At 41.8% G+C, this 22,936-nt stretch overlaps 1 protein-coding gene across 5 annotated transcripts in view; it reads left to right on the top strand.

Moving 5' to 3' along the window:
• Positions 1-22,936, top strand: part of ZNF185 (zinc finger protein 185 with LIM domain) — a 90,514-nt gene that overhangs the window by 27,543 nt on the left and 40,035 nt on the right. For all 5 annotated transcript variants that reach the window (XM_072123070.1, XM_072123069.1, XM_072123067.1 and 2 more), the window contains exons 3-19: positions 4,122-4,193; positions 5,110-5,184; positions 6,678-6,755; positions 10,290-10,313; positions 11,235-11,300; positions 12,431-12,526; positions 12,913-12,993; positions 13,500-13,583; positions 14,299-14,340; positions 16,319-16,411; positions 16,596-16,664; positions 17,466-17,582; positions 19,623-19,703; positions 19,833-19,904; positions 21,942-22,004; positions 22,098-22,211; positions 22,609-22,680. In XM_072123070.1, the coding sequence (XP_071979171.1) occupies positions 4,122-4,193; positions 5,110-5,184; positions 6,678-6,755; positions 10,290-10,313; positions 11,235-11,300; positions 12,431-12,526; positions 12,913-12,993; positions 13,500-13,583; positions 14,299-14,340; positions 16,319-16,411; positions 16,596-16,664; positions 17,466-17,582; positions 19,623-19,703; positions 19,833-19,904; positions 21,942-22,004; positions 22,098-22,211; positions 22,609-22,680 (1,299 nt within the window). The remainder of the gene's footprint in view (positions 1-4,121; positions 4,194-5,109; positions 5,185-6,677; positions 6,756-10,289; positions 10,314-11,234; positions 11,301-12,430; positions 12,527-12,912; positions 12,994-13,499; positions 13,584-14,298; positions 14,341-16,318; positions 16,412-16,595; positions 16,665-17,465; positions 17,583-19,622; positions 19,704-19,832; positions 19,905-21,941; positions 22,005-22,097; positions 22,212-22,608; positions 22,681-22,936) is intronic.

The raw sequence follows: 22,936 nt of genomic DNA, 5'->3' as shown, positions 1-22,936 counted from the left end.
CTGACGTGAGTTCAAGCGCTTAGCAGTGTCCAAGTATACTAAGTTCTTGTGATCCGTGAGCACAGTTATCGGATGAAGAGCTCCCTCCAAAAAGTGTCGCCAGACTTCAAATGCCCACTTAATGGCAAGGAGCTCTCGATTACCAATATCATAATTCCTCTCACAAGAAGAAAATTTTCTAGAGAAATATGCACAGGGCCTAAGTCTGGTGAGAGTGGAAGACCCCTGAGACAACACTGCACCTACTCCTACCTCGGAGGCATCAACCTCCACAACAAACGGTAGAGAGAGGTCAGGTTGAACCAAAACCGGGGCTGACGAGAATGCCGCTTTTAGAGTTTCAAACGCTGAGTAAGCGGCAGGGGACCAATTGTTCGGATCAGCACCCTTACGGGTCAGATCCGTGAGGGGTTTGGCGATCACGGAAAAGCTCTTTATAAAGTTCCGATAATAGTTAGCGAAACCTAAAAAACGTTGTAAGGCCTTAAGATTGGTAGGCCGAACCCAGTCCGTGAGCGCCTGAACCTTACTCGGATCCATCTGTACATCAGAGGGAGTCACAACATAACCTAAGAAGGAAACCTTCTGGACGCAAAAAACACACTTTTCCAGCTTCGCGAAGAGGTGGTTTTTGCGCAACCTGGTAAGTACTTGGCGGAGATGTTGCTGGTGAGAAACCATATCAGGAGAGAAAATCAAAATATCGTCTAGATATACCACCACAAACACACCGATGTAATCATGAAAGATGGAGTTCATAAACCCTTGAAAAACCGCTGGGGCATTACTCAAACCAAAGGGCATAACCAGGTATTCAAAGTGCCCCAAAGGTGTATTAAATGCGGTTTTCCACTCATCCCCTTCTCGGATCCGAATCAGGTTATAAGCCCCTCTGAGATCTAATTTAGAGAAAACTTGGGCCCCAGAAACCTGATTTAAGAGATCCGGGATCAAGGGGAGAGGACCTGAGTTTTTTACCGTTATCTTATTTAATTCTCGATAATCAATACACGGCCGTAGACCACCATCTTTTTTCTCAACAAAAAAGAACCCGGCCCCAGTGGGCGACTCAGAGGGACGGATATGTCCGATTGCCAAACTCTCATCAATATAACTCTTCAGTGACTCCCGTTCTGGTACTGACAGGTTATATATACGACCCTTTGGCAATCTAGCATCAGGAAGAAGGTCAATTTTACAATCAAACTCCCTGTGAGGAGGAAGGACTTGGGACAAGGGTTTTGAAAACACATCTGAGTAATCAGAGAGAAAACCTGGAAGACTCTGATCTTCCGCTACTACTGTACATAATGAAACTTTGGACAGGTGATCCTTACAGTGAGGACCCCAATGAACCAGCTCCAGAGTTTCCCAATCAATTACCGGATTATGGATCCGGAGCCAGGGTAGACCAAGAATGACATTTTCAGACAAGTTTTCCATAACTAGGAAAGAACACCATTCTTCATGCATAGCTCCTACCATAAGCTTTATCTGCGGGGTTCGGAATTTGATCAACCCTGCCTGTAGAGGGGTCAAATCCGCACCCGACATCTGGATAGGAGTGGACAATGGAATCAATGACATGCAAAACTGAGAGACAAACTTGTAATCGATTAAATTAGACGCAGCACCTGAATCCAAAAAGGCGCGACCAGTGCAGGAAACAGACTGAAACTTAACTGTACAAGGTAAATACATTCTAGACACAATTGGGAGTACCTGAGCTCCTAAGCAGTCCCCCCGACTACTGCTTAGGAGCGGAAGTTTTCCTGCTGCTGCCTCTTGGAACAGGTGTTGACCAGATGATCAGGACTTCCACAGTAGAAACAAAGATGACGTCTCAGTCGATGTTGCTTCCGCTGTGCAGGAGAGATGCTATCCAGCTCCATGGGTTCCAATTCTGGACTACCTGGAGACAGACTGGCCGCTGGCTGACAGTCAGAGGACACCCGAGGTGATCGCCTGGATCTTAGGCGACGATCAACTCGGATGACCAGAGTCATAGCATCATCTAATGTCTGAGGCTCAGCATAAGCTAAGACTAAGTCCTGTACTCGGTCTGACAGTCCGGACATAAATTGGTCTTTTAGGGCGCAGTCATTCCATTGCGAGTCAGTTACATACTGTCTGAACTGGGCACAATAATCTTCTGCTGTCCGTTTTCCCTGACACAGAGATCTAAGGTGGGAAACTGCAAGTGCTCGGCGGTCAGGTTCGTCATAAATCTGGCCTAAAGCAGAAAAAAAAGCGTCAAGAGAAAAACGGGATGGAGAGTCAGGTGGGAGAGAAAAGGCCCAATTTTGCGGATCCCCACGCAGCAGGGAAATTACCACGCCCACCCTTTGAATCTCTGTGCCCGATGAACGAGGACGTAAGGAAAAATAAAGTTTACAGCCCTCCCGAAATGAAAAAAATTTCTTACGGTCACCAAAAAACATGTCAGGGAGAGGAACCTTAGGTTCAGGTGTGGGTGGCAGTGGATCCTGCGGTGATGTCCGCACCGGAACCTGCATAGATTCCTGAATTTGGAGACGGGAGGCTAGATCCTGAACAAACTGAGTTAGGGTCTGGACCTGAGTGACCACAGCTGACAAAGGCTCCATGGGAGGAGAGAATGTAGCAGGTCGGATACAGGATGCAGACCTATGTGTGGCCAGTGTTTCTGTTAGGATAGGGTACACAAAAGACAGGGGATAGTGTGCCCTGAGCTTGCCCCAACCTCTGTCCCTTCCTATAGCCCCCCCACGCTAAACCGTGGGGCGACTACTTGAAGACTCGGAATATTCTGAGTAAGTGTGGATAAGGGAAAATACAAACAGACTGACAAACATAGAACATAAAAGAATCGTAAACAAGCCGGAGTCACAACTAGAGGGAACGTCAAAAGCAGAATCAGTAAGCAAGAGTCAAAGTCCAAAACTAGCCGAGTAAACAACAATATAGATACAGATACTGAGCAATACAAACTAGCAGCAACCAGGTGGAGAAAGGGATTTTCAAACACTGGCACAGGAGACCAGTGAAGCTGCAATTTATGCAGCCAGAACTCCACCTCCAGAACCTGATAGGTGCTGGACAGCATCTGGGAATTAACCCCTCATGGTGCAGAAACAACCAGGCACCAAGCAGAGGTTCAAAGTCCCAGCAACTCCTAGACAGCGCGAGATCTTAGCAGCCGCTGCCCAGGACGAGAGGTGGAGTTTGCGCGGATACGCGCCGGGGTTCGGAGAACACTGCTGGTACCACCAGAAGAACCAGAAGTCCCAGCAATCTCCCTAGCGAACCTGACACTGTATAAATAGACACAAAGGGGGAGATTTATCATTGGTTTTCCTAGGCTTTCTTGGCGTAAAAGAAGTCTTAAAAAACTTGCATTAAGGTTTTTTTTGGGACTTTTCACTGCTAAAAAGTCTCACAGGATTACATACACCTCTTTATTAATCTGGTGTAAACATAGAACTACTGCTAGTGCAAAGCCAGGTTCATGACTTGGGACTTTTGCGAAAAGTCCCATAAAAAGTCTCATAGTCACTCCATTCCCCTGCTGGTGTAGTATTTGATGGGACATTTTAAAACTTTTGGAAAAAAAAGATCCCATACAGCAATAAGAGCAAATGAACATTTATTAAAGGGACAAAACCAGTTCAATGGGGGAGATTTATTATTACGCAGCTTTTTGCGATATTTCTGTGTTTGCCTTTGGAGCTTCGCTGCTTTTCAGATTTATTAAAGTGACGTTGGCCCTTTAATAAATCTCTCTGGGATTTTTTAAAACTAATCACAAGTAAAGTAAAATAATTGCAACAGCGCATACACCAGGAGGGGAATGGAGTGACCTTGCAATTTTTTTAGGGATTATTTAAAAAACATAGCAAATCATAAATCAGGCTTTGCACAATGTTGCACTAGCAGTGGTTCTACGTTTAAGCCAACATGGCGGGAAAAGGCCCTTGTGATTTTTTTGAATCCAAAACCCCTTTGCAATTTTTTTTTACGCTTTTTTTACGCCAAATCGTCAATGAGAATTTTCCCTCAATGAAGTCCTCAGAGGCTCCTCCAATGAAAACCCTCCCCCCTCCATGATGTAATCTCTCTCTGTCTCTCTCTCTCTCTCTTAGATCCCCACAGCGGAAGTCACTAGAGGGCAGGAACTTTCTTTGGTCTCCAACTCCAGATTCAAAACCTGATAGGTAATTATGGTACATATTTACATAGGTTATTAAGAACTTACGGAGAACAATAACATTTACTTTTGCAGAAGACCACCCACTATGAGACAGACCAGAGTCTCTAGAATTAAGACATCCATATATTGGGGAAGATGTATTAATGTGTGCAGAGCTCTCCGCTGTGCCAGATCAATACCTGTCTCTGATGCTGGATAATTAAGGGGGTTGTCCGAAACTGTATAAAAAAAAATGGTGGGCGGGAGGCGGCTGCTTAAAAAAATGAACAATTACTCACCTCCTGGTGCCCACCTGGCACCCTGCGCTGCTATCTCTCTGGCCCATGCCCCATGTAAACAAACAGGGGCATAAAAGCCACGCTGAATTCGGCTTTCGGTCGAGGTGACCCTCCTTGCCCACCCATACCGCATTATACAGCGCTGGGAATGTGGTGGAAGCTGAATGCAGCGAGGCTACTGTGCCCCTGTTTGTTTACATGGGGCACGGACCGGAGAGATGGCAGCGCTGGACGCCGGGCAAGACCGTGGAGGTTAGTAAATTTGTTTAAGCAGCCCCCTCTCGGCCACCATTTTTTTTCATTCATTCTCAGACAACCCCTCTAATCTGGTGCAGCATAAGACAGGCAAGTCCTACATTGCACTTCCTATTAGTTTCAGCCCCCTAGTTACCAAGGACATGTCCCTTTTCCAAAAGGGGTCGGAAAACTGCCGAAAAATGGTCTAAAACCTAAATGAAATGCCTTTTGGGTGCAAATTACTTCAGTTTTCTGGTGTAGACATTGATACATCTTCCCCATTATGTGTAAAACTACTGGACACTATGTAATACACCAGAGTTAACCAAATTCAATATGTGCAATTTTAGTAACTTTGTTGACAATTTTTTTTTTTATTTGACTATAATCTTTTTTTAATTTAAGGAATTCAGGGGTATTTACAGCCAATGAGGTTATTACATCTTCTTCTACATCACCTCCTGTTCAGACAAGCAACAAGTAAGTTACATGCTTAGAAATAATGTTCATGGTTCTACTCATCACCTGGAAATGTACAGTCTATATACAGGCAGTTCCCGGGTTACATACAAGATAGGGTCTGGAGGTTTGTTCTTAAGTTGAATTTGTATGTAAGTCGAAACTGTATATTTTATAATGGAAGTTCTAGACAATTTTTTTTCTTTTGCCCCAGTGACAATTGGAGTTTTAAAATTTTTGGTGTAATTGGACCAAGAATTATCAATAAAGCTTCATTACAGACACCTTACAGCTGATCATTGCAGTCTGGGACTATAGTAAAGCATCCAGAGAGCTTCACCAGAGGTCACAGGAGGCAGAGGGGTCCGTCTGTAACTAAGGGTTGTCTGTAAGTCGGGTGTCCTTAAGTAGGGGACCGCCTGTACATGTATATGTCACCAGAAATTATGTTACACCCAAGTATGCATGTGTAGCTTGTGGCCCAATGAGTGTGGCTCATGGCTATTGTAGGTACATGGGTAACTTAAGCCTGACATACTGGTACGGGGAGAAGACATTTTGAGCAGTGAAAAGGAGAGAGCAGAAAGAGCTGCCAACCAGAAAATACAAAAAATACTTAAAACAGGTTAAAACAGAACCTGTCAGGAGAAAATGACAAAATAGACCACTACCTCTATGTAGTCAGCAGCTTAAAGGGAAGCCGTCAGAGTGATTTGGGACATTAGAACCTATATTTGGTTTTGGGTCCCAAATTGACCGGACTTGTCAACAATTTCCAGATCATGTTTCTTTTATGGTACATTGCGGTAACATCATCCAGAAAATCAACAAAAGTCAAGCTCTACCTGCCTCAGAGAACCAGCTTCACGTTCATTCACTTGACGCTGCAGATGTCATGAGGACTGGTTGGTGACATTCTGAGGTCTGGAGAGCTTGACTTCAGGGCTACACTCTCCACCTTCTTGATTTTATACAACCAATTTACATCTCACTATAAAGTAAATTTTTTGGATAATGCCACCAGGCTGGGCCATGAATGAAATATTCATTGCAACGTGAGCGACGTATGCGCTTAGCGGTAGCAATAGAAGGCTATGGGGAGCACGTGCAGCGTATTGCATCTCTCCTCACAGCTCCGCCATGTGCATACATCGCTGCAAGGAAGACCCGGGGATGTCACTGTCCATATTAGGACAGTGACATCACTGGGGGAATGACCTGACCATCGGCAGCAGCCAATCACAAGCTGCTACTGATGTACACTCCTCCCCCGCAATCGGTTGGTATAGGCATAGGCAGTGGGATACGCCTGTGTCATACGTTGGAATCCTCCTGACGTGTCCTTACAACTTATGACACAAAACGTGATGTGAAGCCTGCCTTAGAATGTTGGCCTCCTAAAATATTGGAAGGCCAACATTTCTAGCTTTATCATAACAAAACCTTGTGACAACCATAGAATTATATACTATTTAGCACATACCATTAATGTATTTTTTGTTATTTTTTATTAGGCAGTTTTCTTATAGTTCGAATGAAACAAACAGGTCTCCATCTACAACATCTCCACCTCCATCCACCACTGGAAGCAGGTAAGTACAAGTGACCATTGCCTGTTAATGTAACTCTCTCTTATCAGGTAAATGACATGTGATCCCCATATGGTCTTTAAATGTATTAGCTGCTACATTTTTGATACAAAGATTATCGATATAAGGTGATCACAGTAGACGGAATCTTGATGCAAATGTTCAATTCTCCTGCAGTGCCCCCGCAGGGAAAATAGAGTATTACAAAATTCTCAGAATTTTATATAACTGTACTCTACAAATGCAGCCCCCTGACTAAATATGTTATACTGTTGTGAGTTGGAATGGCCCATCTGTTACTTATAGAGCATGGATATTCAGCAGAAGTCATCTGGGTGCCTAAAGTTTAGAAATTTGTTAAAAATTTTAGAGGTCACTGACTAATATGTGAGCAGCATCAAGAAAGATTTTTTGCGGCTATAGTATGTACTGCCTGTGTGATAATGTGACATTATGTGACATGATGTGTTATAACTTTTTGTTATGAACTGCATTTTACTGTAGTTGTGTCATGTATCTGGGCTTAAGAGACATTTTCCACCACACCTCTGTGTACATAACTACCAAAATATTTCGCAGATTCTCTCAACGGAACCTGTTTTATTTCATCTGGTTTGCTGCAAGTAATATTTCAGATGAAACATAGTTTATACTTCAGTATGTCTATCATATTGCATAACGTATCCCCATTACTTCAGAGCTGGATTCACAAATCTGCATCCATCAGGGCTTTATATGGCTTGGCCCGGTAACTTATTGTTCTGCAATCCCAGTATGATAATGTGATGTGGGAAAAACTGCCCCACTGCTTTACAGGAGAGCAGTAACGGGGATTTCTGTCAATGAGTTTGGGTATTTTTTCAAGCTGAATCATGGAATTCAGCTCCAAAGTATTATAAAGGTTGTAACTCATGATGAATACGGGTAACTTAATATATGTACAATTTGTATAAATCACATTGGTTCAAAGGTTGACTTTGTACAACTGGATTAATATATATATATGAACTTAAAGGAAAACTACCATTTGCTTTTATGCAGTATGAACCAAACATACCTGTAGCTACACTGATGCAAAAACATATCTTGTTTAATGCCGGTGCTGAGTTTTGCTGAAAAAACAATTATGTGATTTCTAACAATGAGGAGATTGTCCAAAATGTCAGTATCCGGGAACCCCTTGGGAACAGCGATCATAATATAATCATTTTCCGATTAAACTTTAAAAACCAGAAACAGGTGGGAAAATCGAAAACTTTGAATTTTAAGAGGGCTAATTTCCAAAAATTCAGGGCTGCAATACAGGATATAGACTGGGATCAGATACTGTCACATGGTGATACTAATGTTAAATGGGAGAAATTCAAATCTATCCTGGGTTTTTATACTTCTAAATTTATTCCAATAGGTAACAAGTATAAACGGGCTAGATTACACCCCGCGTGGCTTACAGCTACAGTTAAAAGGGCAATTAATGAGAAAAAGAGGGCATTTAAAAAATATTAATCTGACGGGTCACCTGAGGCTTTCAATACTTACAAAAAACTTACCAAAATCTGCAAAAAAGAAATCAAATCAGCCAAAATACAAAATGAAAGACAGGTAGCTAAAGATAGCAAAACAAATCCCAAGAAATTTTTTAGGTATATCAATGCAAAAAACATGGGTCAGAACAGGTTGGACCCCTTTATTCTGAAAATGGGGCATCGGTGACTGGAGACCAAGAGAAGGCGGAGATACTTAATAGGTTTTTTAGCTTCGTTTATACAATAGAAGAGAAAACGTCTGACTTGGGTGGTGCCAGTGCAGGACATGCATCCTGTAATATACTAGACTGGCTGAATGTAGGCATTATCCAATCTAAGTTCAACAAAATCAATGTGTACAAAGCTAATATATTTATTAATGATATAGAGGTAGGAATTAATAGCACTGAGTCTATTTTTGCAGATGACACCAAACTGTGTAGTGTAATACAGTCTATGGAGGATGTTCATAGGCTGCAGGGTGACTTGGACAAACTGAATGTTTGGTCATCCACTTGGCAAATGAGGTTTAATGTGGATAAATGTAAGGTTATGCACCTGGGGCCAATAATCCAAAGGCAAAATATGTCCTTGGGGGAGTAAATCTGGGAGAGTCCCTTGTTGAGAAGGACCTGGGGGTACTAGTAGATCATAAATTGAATAACAGCATGCAATGTCAATCAGCTGCCTCTAAAGCTAGTAGGATCTTGTCATGTATCAAAAGTGGTATGGACTCTCGTGATAGGGATGTAATATTACCACTATACAAGGCATTGGTTGGGCCACATCTGGAATATGCTGTCCAGTTCTGGGCACCGGTCCATAAAAAGGATGCCCTGGAGCTGGAGAGGGTTCAATGTAGAGTCACAAAAATGATAAGGGGTATGGAGGGTTTTTGTTATGAGGAAAGATTAAAACAACTAGATTTATTTAGTCTGGAAAAGAGACGACTACGAGGGGACATGATTCATTTATATAAATACATGAACGGTCCATACAAAAAATATGGTGGGAAGTTGTTTCAGATTAAATCAAATCAAAAGACGAGGGGGCACTGTCTCCGTCTGGAGAAAACAAGGTTTAATCACCGGAGGCGACAGGGCGTCTTTGCTATGAGAACTGTCAATCTGTGGAATAGCCTGCCTCAGGCGCTGGTCACAGCAGGGACAGCGGAGAGCTTCAAGAAGGGTCTAGATGCCTTTTTACACCTAAATAACATTGATTGTTATGTTATATAGAATTGTTTCCCCTAAATCCCTTCCTCATCCAATCCCTACCCTTCCTTGGTTGAACTTGATGGACAAGTGTCTTTTTTCAACCGTATAAACTATGAATATAATTGATTGTTATAACTTATCTGGCTTCCATACAGAATCCTCTGTGTAGTCCCAGGGGTTGGGCTTTGGTTTAGATGCAGTTAAAAAAGCAAGATGTGACTTGTCTGTACTGCAGACTCCTCAGCTCTCAGCCCACACCTTTCTGCTCTTGTACAGCTCCTTCATCCTGCTCCTTCACAGAGCTCACACCCTGGTGAGCTGACATCAGTGGGAGAGGAAGGAAGGAGCAATGTAATCACTGTGATGTGCCTGACAGGCAGAAGTAATCAATCACTGCACTAACCCCTAGCTGCCGTGTGGTCCAGCTAAGATTGATTGGTCAAGTCTGGATAGTTCTGGAGGCTCCGTGTAAAGTGCAGGCTGACGGCAATCCAGCTTTCCCAAGATCCTGCATGTTATAATTGTTTTTTCAGCAAAACCACTCAGGGATTAAACAAGTTATGTTTCTGCATCAGTGTAGCTACACCATTCTCAAGCTATCTTTTGGTTCATAGTGCATCAAATCAAATGGTAGATTTCCTTAAAGTAATCCAATTTTAGAAAACACCATGTTATTTATGGTACTGTAAATGTAAAATGCATTACATATTATAAATTGCAATACACTTTAGTCTCAGGTTCTTTGTGTATATTTGTTCTGTACTAGTTTTAAAGAAGCTGCTTTTTGTTTACAGGACGACTCCTTCCTACATTATAAGGTATGTTCACTTCAATAGTAGACAAAAGTTAGACATATCAACCCAAGGTTGCACCAGCTATGAGGCAAGTTGAGTGTCTTGCCTCAGGCAGCAGCAACTGCAGCAAGATAGGGGGCAGCAGTTGCCAGCTACAAAGCAAGACCTGACAATTAAAAGTAGTAGGGCACATTCACTAAGGGCCGTGCACCAGTTTCATGTGGATTTTACACGTTCTTTCTAGTGCAAACTGCTGGCACAGATATTTAAGAAGTTTCTGCGCCAAATTTATGACCCTTTTGTGGCCCAGCTACACTAGTCATCATGGGACACTGAAGGAAGCGTTCCGGTGCTCAGTCGGACTGTGCGCCAGATTTAACAGAATTATATTGCATGCCCTATGTTAAAGGTGCACCAAAAAAAAGTGGCGCACTAAAAGTGCAGCAAGCGCCAGATTCATGAAGAACGGGCACCAGATTCAGGATTTCTCTGCACTAAGCACAGGCAAACTGCACATAGTACCATTTGCACTAGTCTTAGTAAATGTGCCCCAAGTTGGGGGAAGTTTCAAGTTTCCTACAAAATAATGGACCATGGGAGCAATCCATGGACCTCTAAAATCTCATAGTTTGGTCTCATTCATGGGAAGCCAAGTACACAAAGTCTTTGAGAAAACCTTTTGGTTTAGCAATGTTTATGTAATTTGAATAGTAAGAGGTCACCGTTCTCCAGGAAAATTCTAAATTTTACATGGTGAACCATAATCCACCACTAGTAGTCATGGCATCTTTAGTCCATTAGTCCACTAGTCCACTACCGGCCAAGGACTAGTCATAGTATTACATATCAGCTCTATGTGCCCACAATTTAGATTGTCATCTGTATTTTATGGTTTGTTCATAGCTAATAACTAATGACATGAATAAAATGTATGTTTCTCTACAGAGGACAACCAGTTAATGCCGTCTCACAAGTCAAGAGCCCATCTTCTTTCAATGGATTCCAGAAGAGGTAATAATTATTTTCTCTGCATGCCTGTATATCGCTCTATTGAAGTGGTTTTCTCATGGTCAGTTCTTAGGATACGTGATAAGTATGTGGATGTTGGTGCCAACCTGTAGGTCTACCAGCCATTATGAAAGCAGGGAAAACGGAGACCTCTGTATGACAGGAGTAGTGGAGCACATCTGAGACCTGCACTCTATACACCACTATAAGATCGACCAAGATAACCACATGGTTAGTTTTGTGGAAGTGAATGGAGAGAATGGCACATGAGTGAGAGCTACCACTACCACACAAGTGACGTCTCTTTGGAGGTTCTCAGCATTTGGACCATCAGTGATCATAAGCTCTATTCTGTAGAGCTTTGTTCATGATAAAACCTCTTAATGTTCACAAATTACTTCCACTAGTATATATTAGAACTGGTTATGGAAGAGAATCCATGCCCTGACATATATTAGATTACGGCATTAGGTGCTGGATTTTGAAGGAAAAAAAAACTTTGTAAATCTTTGCTGGACTCCTAGGAGATACAGTGAGAGTCCTGGTTACTCTGACCATATAGGATGGAAACCTCATGTATATACATACTGATAATTGGTTAATATATAGTGCCAAATCAGTTCCTGTCCCCAATGGGGCTTACAATCTAATCAACCTACCAGTATGTTTTGGAGTGTGGGAGGAAAGCGGAGGACCTGGAAGAAACCCACGAAAACACGGAGAAAACATACAGACTCTTTGCAGATGTTGACTCGGGAACTTGAACCCAGGTCCCCAGCGCTGCAAGGCTGAAATGCTAACCACTAAGCTACCGTGCTACCCATACAATAGAGGGAAACTTGTCAATCATTATTTGTGGGTGGTGGAACCAGGACTCTTACTGTCTCTTGTAGGAGTCCTGACAGGATTTTCTCAATTTTCTAACTCAGAGATCCTTCTCCAAATCATACAAACCTATAAATCACTGACCTCAGCTTCTCTACCCTGTTAATATCCTGCACCAAGATAAAGAGGGATGTTTACTGTTGTATTAAAGAACAAGACGCTCCCTGTAAAGTGAAGCTTTTCTAGCATATATATTCTTTGAGAAGAGAAAAGTCCATGTGTGTAACCCATATATGTTAATATCTCAGTTACAGCACCAATGTTCAGCCTCGGACATCAAACAGTCTCCCAAGAGTCCCCACCGTGTCAGGCCACAAGATGTCCACTGAGGAATACAAGAAATTGTAAGTTGTCCCTCTGCAATGTGGTTATTATTTATATAAGACATATTCTGCTTTGGTGCACAGTAGCCAATCAGGATAATCAATAATAAGGCATGGAAGATGCCATAAAAGGAATATTTTTTTAAATTACCTCGTATATACTCGAGTATAAGCCGACCCAAGTATAAGCCGAGGTCCCCAATTTTACCACAAAAACCTGGGAAAATCTATTTTTTTTTACTCGAATATAAGCCGAGTTTGGGTTTTCAGCACATATTTTTGTGCTGAAAAACTAGGCTTATACTCAAGTATATATGGTAATTGGCAAGTGAGGATTTCTATGTCTGACAATTTGGGGTTGTAATTTTTGGTAGATGATATATTAATGTTTATACTATTTTGGACAGGGCACCATATAATGTAAGGAACAAATCTGTAGATCTGTCAGATGATGAAACACCTTATACACACCAGGAACAATTCATAAGGTAAGCATTGCTTCCAGAAACCTCAATACCAATTCTACACTATGGGGAACATTTACTTACCCGTCCCGTTGACGCCACCGATCCGGAATGTCCGACGAGGATTCGGATCTGCCGTGATTCAATAAGATCATGTGTCCAATTTCCTGCATGTGTCACTTCCCCCGCTGAGGTCCGCCGGAGTTCACCATCTCCTTCCCGGTGCACATGAGGGCTGATCTTGCGACACCATTTGGTTTTTAAATTCCGCGGTTTGTCCGAATCAGTCGGGTTTTCCGCCGTTCACGCCCCCCGATTTGAGTCGCATGCAAGACAGCGCCGGTGCGGCACAATCTAATTGCGTGCGCAAAAAAACCCGGAGCAATTCAGGGCAAATCGGGAAAAAAATGGCGAAACCCAATGGAAATGCGTCCGATGGACCCTTAGTAAATGTGCCCCTATGTATTTTCGACACGGTATGTTTTGATGATCATTGTATGTTGTCATTGCATCTTGTTTGCTGTTACAAGGACTGAACAGGCCAGCAGTGTACTAAGAAATACATCTCCGAAGGACCGTTCCTATGTCTTATCTGCAGCTAAAAGGAACAGCGGGTGAGTTTGAAGCAAAGATAAAGATGCAATTTATTGTCTTAGTTTGGTATATTATTCTTAGTCTTGAATGTAAGTAACCTAACCCAAGGGATGTCAGGTGCACCCTTGCTTTCACAAAACAAATGTACACCTCTGGGGTCCACATCCAATCTTGAAAATGGGGGTCCACTGACCCTCTCCCGCAGCCCTTCTTGCAGGCAGGGCCGGCACCAGCACTGGGCATACCTTGGCAAGTGTCAGGGCCCAGAGCTGCTGGGGGGCCCACATGAGGCTGTACATAAGGAATCCATGGAGGTGAGGGGGGCTGTATCTAATGAATCCATAGGGTGTGAGTGAGGCTTATATAAAATAACCATGAGGGGGCTGGTCTGATAAACTAGGAAATATTTTAGGGAACAGGAGAAAGTTTTAGTTTCTGAATTTTTAATGCTGCCAAGTGAGTTCACTGCAAAGGGGCCCACTGAGACTCTGTCACCCAGGGGCCTACTGAGACCTGGAGCTGTACGTTATTGCAAGTCATCATCCCTGTTGAAATTAATGGAAAAAAGCAAAGTGTCAGAATAAAAAAAAAAAGGAGAGACAAAAATGAACTTCTAAAATGTAAAAGAAAAATGCCAAATTAGAAACAGTCATTGGTTGTTGTTTTTTACCTACATGTAATCGCCTATTAAATGTCAAATTGCATTCTGCTAAATTCTGCTAAATTGTATTCCAGGATTGGAGCTTCGGAAACAACTTCACCATTTGTGGCAACAAGGTGAGATGATTTATTTGTGTAATTTAAATATTATCATAAGTTACATTATCAAAATTATTTTTAGGGTTTTTATTCATTGACGACATATACCTCCACTTTAGCTTGAGAAGGGTGCCCCAGTTTGCAGAACTCATTCTTATGTACTCTTTTAGCAAATTCCTAATTAAAAAATGGGTTTACTTATCTGTCCTGCAATACAATACCTCTGCAATAAGTAGGGAATCCAATGCAAATGGCCATGTACCTAAGGTCCTTCAACAGGTTTTTGGCCACTAATGGTTAGTTTGAAGACCAATGGTCAGTTGTCTGGGCTTGGAAAAGTTATCCCTTCCCTTCCTTGGTTGAACTTGATGGACAAGTGTCTTTTTTCAACCATATAAACTATGGTTGAAAACTATGAAACTATAGGGCTAGTAATGTAGCTGGTAGATGAACCAGCCCCGTCATTCTCACTTTTTGTTCCAATCTGCGTGCTCTGGCCATCAAAGGACATATAGGGTCACATTTACATACCCGGTTCACAGATTGTCCGACGATCATGCTCTCTGCCACGATTCACTTAGATCGTGCACCCGATATCCTGCATGTGTTGCTTCCCCGCTCAGGTCCGCAGGAGTTCACCTTCTTCTTCCCGGCGCATGTAAGTGCATTATCTTGCGACACAAACTGAATCTTAAATCCCGCGCTCAGTCCGAATCAGTCGGATCGTCCGACAGCACACCCCCGGACCTCTGTTACATGAAAGCCAGCGCAGCCACGTCACAATCCGATCGCATGCGACACAATACCTGGCACATTCATGCAATCCTCGAAAATGTTGGAAAATCCGACGAAAATGCGTCTGTGAACCATTAGTAAATAAGCCCCATAGAATGGGGTTTCATGTTCCAACTTTTGGAAAAATGTACATTTATTGGGAGTGACACTGGGGTTCCCCTGGAACCATCAGATATAATTATTCTGGAGGTCCACCCTTCATCTTCCCTTAGGAAATAGTTAATAGAATCCTTCAAATAGGGTCTCCTGCTGTATCTCTGGTCGTATTAGGTTAGATATTGGGCCTTCCTTGTTGTCCTCTGGTTCCTCTGGCCATCCGGATACTAATTTAATGGCCATCTTAGTTGAAAAACAATATAAAGAAAGGCTTTCTTAAAGTTTCTCAGCTCTGGGCTCTGCTCCGATTACATGGTAATACCTGAGTCTTTTCTAAATCGGTGCATAAATATTTTGCTAAAATATGTCTCTTTAGTCTAGTACAGTGATGGCAAACCTTTTAGCGACCGAGTGCCCAAACTACAACCCAAACCCCCCTTATCTATGGCTAGGTGCCAACAAAAATTAAAGCAGTAACTTATTGCTCCTTGTTCTTCAACAACTTTCAATCAGATTGGCCTCCTGAGGACAGCAGCACAGTAGAAAGATGCAACATTTGCATAAATTTAGCTTCTTTCAAGTGTCCCTCTGTACACAGAGAATCCTCCAAAGATAATTTGTCCCTGTCTACTCATTCTCCCTCTTCCTACAGTTCTAAGTAGAGAAGCAAGTATAAAAATATGGCTGAAAACAGCATTTTTTAAGTGGCTTGCAACTGCAAGAAGATTTTTTGAGTTCTGTCTGGTGTGCTGGGGCGATGTCCCGGGTGCCCATAGAAAGGGCTCTGAGTGCCACCTCTGGCACCCGTGCCATAGGTTCGCCACCACTGGTCTAGTAGAACGTTATGGCATGACTTGGCTAAAATCACTTCTGGCAAAAAGATCCCACACTGATGGGGTGACTCATTACCTATAGATGTGCCTCCAGCCCTACCCCATCAAGCATTGTTGCTTACCAAAATGGCAAATAGTTTTTCGTTCCTTTCTGTTGATTAACTTATTAACTTATTAGAAGATGACCTTGATCTTGCTGGGTTAATATCTTTTTGTTCAAGTTTTTTTTAAACATTCTATGAACTTGTATGTCTTTTTTCCCCTTCCTTTAGGGTGCAAATACAAGACGAAGCAACCAGTCCAACCAAGAAGAGTCAAACGCTGCCAAAAACCCTGTCTTCTTATCTATACGATGATAACAAAAGGTACATTTTGTAATTCAGTCAAAATAATGACTATTTTAGGGGTTCTTTAGTTTATTCACCCCACAATATGGATTCTATTGGTTAATATTTTTCTAATTGTAAGGAAAAAGTGTTAATATTAAGATAATAACTTCTTTTACTCACAGTTTCATGTTGTTTTACCCCAATTCTTTGTTTCGTCTAGGTCTGAAGACCACTGGAAAGAGACACAACCAAAGCAAACAACGCCCCCCTCACGAACGACCCCATCAGGGTAAGTGTTAATAATTTATAATATATGGGTCTCTAGTATATATAACTATATAGTAGTAACACCTAGTAGTAGGACATGTATAAAGCTGTTCTTGATAGTAGATTATGTAGTAGTTATGTAATTATTCACACTAATCCTTTATGGTCCAGAGGGACCTGCTTTGTCCTTGTGGTCCAGTGGAGAACTTATCCTGGGTATAAGAGTGAGACAAAAAAGTTGAGCTACTCCAATGTGGCTGCCATATTTTATCAAGAGTCAGAAAGCAGGACCCCATGTAACCCTTTAGTTACTTTTGTTGTTTATGTAGCTTATAGTCTTTATGGTGGCTGATGTTCTTAATACATTATAGGGGTCATTTATCTTTGCCTTCCATTGGTATTTTTGCGCCTTTTTGCTGCGTAATGGCTGTTTTGCGCCTATTTTGCACTTTTATTTAGAATATTACACCTCAATTTGCCGTGAGTTGTTGCGCCATATTTCTCATTACATTGCGCCTCTTTCCAGATGTTTGCGCCTGATTTATTATACTATTATCGCCAGTCCTGACCAGGCTTAGGAAAGGCAATGGTATGATTTGCGCAACAAATTGCTCCTTTCTAAAATTTGAGCAAAAAACCCCTGCATTTGACAAAGAGCCAAAACAACAAAGACAAACGAGGTGCAAAAAATACCGGTAGACTCACAACAGGCGCAGAAAGAGCGCAGAGAAGGGGGAAATAAGATAAATAACCCCTTACATATATATATATATATTTATATATAGTCAAAAACAACACAAAACTCTAATTTTTTTTTTTACAGAACTGAAAGAAGCAATAGCCCCAAACTAACATCTTATTCTACAAGCAACACTGTGGAGAGCAATACCTCAACCATAAAACCCGCTGCTGCAAAGATCACAGTGGTCACAGATGAAAGGTCTGTTATCTGACATGTATATCACCTATTGAATGACTATTATAATTTCCATTCCTTATACAGAATTTTTGACTGATACATACAGTACACATCATAAATTCACAATTGCACCTTGGCCCCAATGCCTGAAGGAGCCCAATGGGAAAATCCATAGAGTGAGGAATGTGGAGAATGTCACATAAAGTCTCCATAATAACAATGAAAGTCTTAATGTCCTGTGACCTGCAGGCAAATGTGGCTAAAAGAGGCACCACAGATTCAAATCAGATTTACAGCAGAAAGTTACCTACAGAAATTAGCCATTTTTGAAGGCAAACAATGTAGTAGAAGTTATAATAAATCTGTGTTATGTTAACTCCTGGTTCAGACTTGAACCGCGTACCGCAAGGTGGAGACCGTGGGGCAGATTTATCAAGCTGTTAAAAAGTAAGAATGTTCTTAGTTGCCCATGGCCACCAATCACAGCCACCCTTAAAAATATTCATGAGCACTGGTAAAATGAAAGCTGAGCTATAATTGGTTCCCATGGGCAACTAAGACCATTCTTACTTTTACACAGCTTGATAAATCTGCCCTACCTTATATTTATGTATAGTGAAGAATTGCACTGCCCCCTTTTGGTGAAATTCAGAAACAACATCTGTCCCATGTGAATTTCCCTCGAAAGTAGAAAATAATAAGAGATGAGCCAATCTATTTATGGATTTTGAGATTTAGTGCATTTTTCAGGTACTGAATCAAATAAAAATTTTATCCTGTTTCGCTTTGGACAACTCAATTAATATGGCGACTTGTACTGTCATTTATCCCAGAGCTTAGAAAATGAAAAATTCTTAGAAAATAAAAAACATGAGAATTTTTCATGAAATAAAAAATATTTTATACCAGTATCCAGGAAAATTGGAGCAAGATTGTCAGGCATTCTTGCACGTCCAGCTCCCTTAGGGTGCGGGCGGCGTCTCTCTCCCCTTCTCAGCCCGCATCAGTAGCTATATAGCCCAGCATGCTCTACTTCCCAGCGCCTGAGCAAAGGTTCTTAGTCTGACTAGTCCTGCTGTACGGTATCTTTTTTCTCTATTTTCTACCTGTGTTTGACTCCCATTTTGTTCTGTACTGTTCTTGATCTGAGCTTTGTACACAACCCCAGCTTGTACTCTGATCCTGTGCTGCCTGCCACAACCCTCTGCCTGCTTTCTCACCCCTTGGTACCATGTACCGGTGACACTGTGCCCACTGGGCCTGCTGCTATCCTCACTGGAAAGACCACAAGAGCAAGGACCCTTGCAACCTCTCCGCTGTTAAAGGGTGAATACTGGAGAGGTAACCAGTAGCGGATTATAATATAGGCATTTTGGGCAGTAGCCCAGGGCCCAAGGCTTCTAGGGGGCCACCCAAACCGCCCACCAGATTTTATACTGAGAATGGCCTTCATCCATGAAATCCTAATACTTTTGGCCAGCTCTCAGTACACATGTATACAAGAGCCATTTCAGGACCTTTGAAGGTCCTCCACAGGTCCTGAAACCACAGACTGAAAGGAGGCAGAAGGGGCGCAGACTCCATTCCTCAAGAAGCTTGAGTAATAGCATAAGTAAGAAGTAAATACCATTATTATAGGGGCTATAATATTAATCCGCCCTGGAGATAACACCCCTATTGTGTGGCCCAAAGTTCACAACCCGCTGCTTATTACAAATTCAGCAAAGCTTCAACAGTTCATGGATGATTCGCTTAGCTCTAAAAGCAAAAAAAAGGAAAAAATAATGATAGTTCAATATGAAACAAATAATTATTAGTGATGAGCAAACCTATTGAAATTTGGGCTCGACTGAGTTCGGCTAAACTTGAATGTCAAAATCCTGATCTGCTCCATTATACTGAGCAGATCAGAGCAAAGTCACCAGCAGAATTCAAACTACATTTTGGGGAGGATTGTCGCTCCTGATGATGTCATTGGGAAGTGACAATCCTCCACAAAATGGCGGCACAAGATTATGTATAAGATCAACTTATTTCCTTACATCTTTTCTTTATTTTTAGAGACAGCAGTGAACAACCTGTATCCAAACCTTCAGCAGAAAGAGACATCACTACTAACACAGTGACTACAAGAAAGGAGAGGTAAAAGTAACTTTTGTCAGGAAATTTTTAAATAATTGTTTAAAAAAATGACAAGCCCTCTCTACAGAGTTAGATTATCCTGCAAATTTACTTGAATAGAAAAACTTAAGGAACGTGTTTCTCCTGCAGGGTGGAGACCCAGAAGAAGGGCGACGCTCTCCCAGAATCCTTGGCGTCCTATCTCTATGATGATGTTCACAGGTAATCCCCAGTGTCTCAGCCATAGGGGCTCACATGTCTAAGGGATCAATGGTCCCGATAATAGATAAGTGAGGTAATTTAGGAAGTGTAAAGCGGAAATTGTATAAGTGGTAAAAATCAATTGGACAACTAAACTTAAAGGGGTATTCCGGGAATATGAACATCTGACACAAAAACCCATGATGATATAAATAAATGAATACAACAATACTCAATGTCATTAGTCACAAAATGGAGCTTAAATAGTTTGATTTTATGATTTACAAAATTTATGGCCTCTCTAAAGTAGATGGAGTTATCACTAAGATGGCCGCCACTGGAAAATACAAGTTCCATGATCCTTTAGTTCTCAGTAACTCCTCCTCCCTGTTATGCTCTGCTCCCAGTGATGATGTAACAGGCTTTCTTGCTCTGTTACCATAGTAATGATGTGTAACTGCCATCACCACACACTGGCCATACTGGATGCACTGCAACCACCCGACTACAGCCAAACATAGTGGTGATCACATGACCTGCCCAGGCAGGTGCAGGACATGTGATGTGGACATGTGACCAGCGTCCATCTTCTGTTCTGCGACGGACCGCGCGGAGGAAATTAACGGACTGATTAAAGGGCCGGTAGCATTTTAATTCTTCATTACAGTCTATGTCACCAGCATTTTCTGCTAAGGGGAGCAAAATTTCAAATAACAACTAATTACACATTAGCTTATATTTTGAGTACCCATTTGTATATGAATTATGCTGATTCCTGGAATACCCCTTTAAAGCTGGGGAGTTAAACCATCCCCGGTTATGGCTAAGGATCTGTAAACTGTTAGAACTTTTCCACACAAGGTCAAAGATATATAAAGCAAATAATTGTAATATAATAAGTGATCAAACAAATAGACCTCCTGGAAAGCAAAAGGTCACATAGAACGTTATGTGGCCATACTTCATAGCTGGTAAATGCTATTTTTACTTCCACATGCCGGTTCAGCTAGGCCAAGCATGTGTTCTGTGTATAGGGATGGGAGTAGGTTCTTCTACTCTGGCAGTGACCTTTCCCCTGTTAGAACAAATAGATCAGGCATGTTGAAATCCAACAGCCCAATCCATTTTTCCTCCAACTGTGGCTATTAGGAAAAAGTTGAGACCCTCCCATATACATCGGTCTATATTGATCTAATGAGTGTGAGTGATTTCATTCTCTGAAGTCTAACATGGTTTACACAAATTTTTAGCTGTTACTGTAAATAAGCCTTGTAATAGTGCCAGTTATACTTCCACCATGACAGTGTTACATATACAGCGCCATCCAGTGTGCCCCATGGACAGTGCCAGCTACAGCTATCAATGGAAACCACAGTGCCAGCCATAATAGTTCTTAAAGGCCAATTATTACACGTTTTCTGTGGATAACTTGCTGATCACTGTGGGTCCCAGTGGTGGGACCCTCACAGATCCTTTGTACCTCAACTTAATGGAGTTGCACGTCTTGTAGAACTGTGAACCCACGGCTCAGCAAGTTATCCCCTAATCTGTTGAAAGGGGAAAGGAAAGACAGCGCCCTTACATCTCTATAGTGCCATAGACACAGAACATGTGAACTGTTGTAGACTATTATATAGGTGGTTTGGGTCGTAGCCCAGGGACCAAGCCTTCTAGGAGACTCATGGCCAGCCAAGCCACCCACCAAATTTTAGACTGAGAAGGACCTTCATCCATGAGATCCCCATACATCTGCTCATGCTCTCAGTACACATGTATACAAGAGCCATTTCAGGACCTATGAAAGTCCTCCAAAGGTCCTGAAACCGCAGATTGAAAGCAGACAGAAGGAACATATCCTTCATTCCACAAGAAGCTGATTTAGTACCATATGAAGGAACTTGTAGTGGCTATAATATTCACACAGCTCAGGGCCCATGGAAGTCTTAATCCGCCTCTGCATGTGACAGTAACTCATTATATTAAATTACTATTAAGACAGTCTTGTATATAATATTGGGAACCTTGAAGATGATATATACATTTATTTTGCAATTCCAGGTTTGAAAAAAATTGGAAATCAGGGCAACCTACACAGTCAACATCACAGACAGTAACCACCAGGTTAGTTCCACAGTAAACTATTCATACTTAAAGGGGTCATCCATCCAACCACTTTCTTCATTCCAACTCATCGTCATTATCTGCTTTCTACAGGGTAACAGACCGTCCGGAGAGCCCACAACTAACATCATGGAGCACCAACACAGAGAGCAGGACTTCAGCTGTCAAGCCAGAGCCAGGGAAGATCACCATAATCCGTGGTGAAAAGTAAGTTATGGCCAGCAAGATGCAAGCAAATATGTTTTTGGAATGTGGGAAACTAGTTTCTTGTGTAAGCTGTAGTAAATTTGCTGGTTGTGTGAATGTCCAGTCCCCCCAACAATTTCATGAGTTCAGTAAAAAGTCACAAACTTTTCCTAAAAAAATTTGATGTGCTAGATGCTTAAAGGGGTAGTCTGGTCCCCTGGACATTTTTGATACCGATGACCTATCCTTTGGATACACAATCATTATTTGATAAGTAGGGGTCTGACATTTGGAACCCCCTCCCCCCCTACTTAGTGTTAAAATCATTATTTATTGGATCATCATCTTAACTCATATTTATTCACAGAATTGCGTTTCATTTGAATTATATTAAAATCCTTACTTTTCGTTGCAATAGTGAAATACCAGTATCCAAACCTGCGCCAAGAACAGAAGTCCCTACAAATACAGCGACTACAAGAACAGAAAGGTAAGTCAAAAATCTCTTTTTAATATAAAATTTCTTCATGCTATAAAATATGGATGGCCGATCTGTACATTAGTTCATGAATATCAGATTGTTGGCAGTCTAACACCAGGGATCCCCGCCATTTGTATGGTATTGGGGTTTTGTTTGTCCTAGTATCTAATAACCTCGTCTCCTCAGCAGCCAATTGCATCCTCTTTATGTAACTTGCTCTAGCAAATAAAAGTTTGGTTCTGATTGGTGGATAAAAGTCTACAAC

This window comes from Engystomops pustulosus, chromosome 9 (assembly GCF_040894005.1).
Source record: "Engystomops pustulosus chromosome 9, aEngPut4.maternal, whole genome shotgun sequence".
In the NCBI taxonomy this organism is placed as follows: Eukaryota; Metazoa; Chordata; class Amphibia; order Anura; family Leptodactylidae; genus Engystomops; species Engystomops pustulosus.
This window is presented reverse-complemented; position numbering and strand designations above follow the sequence as displayed.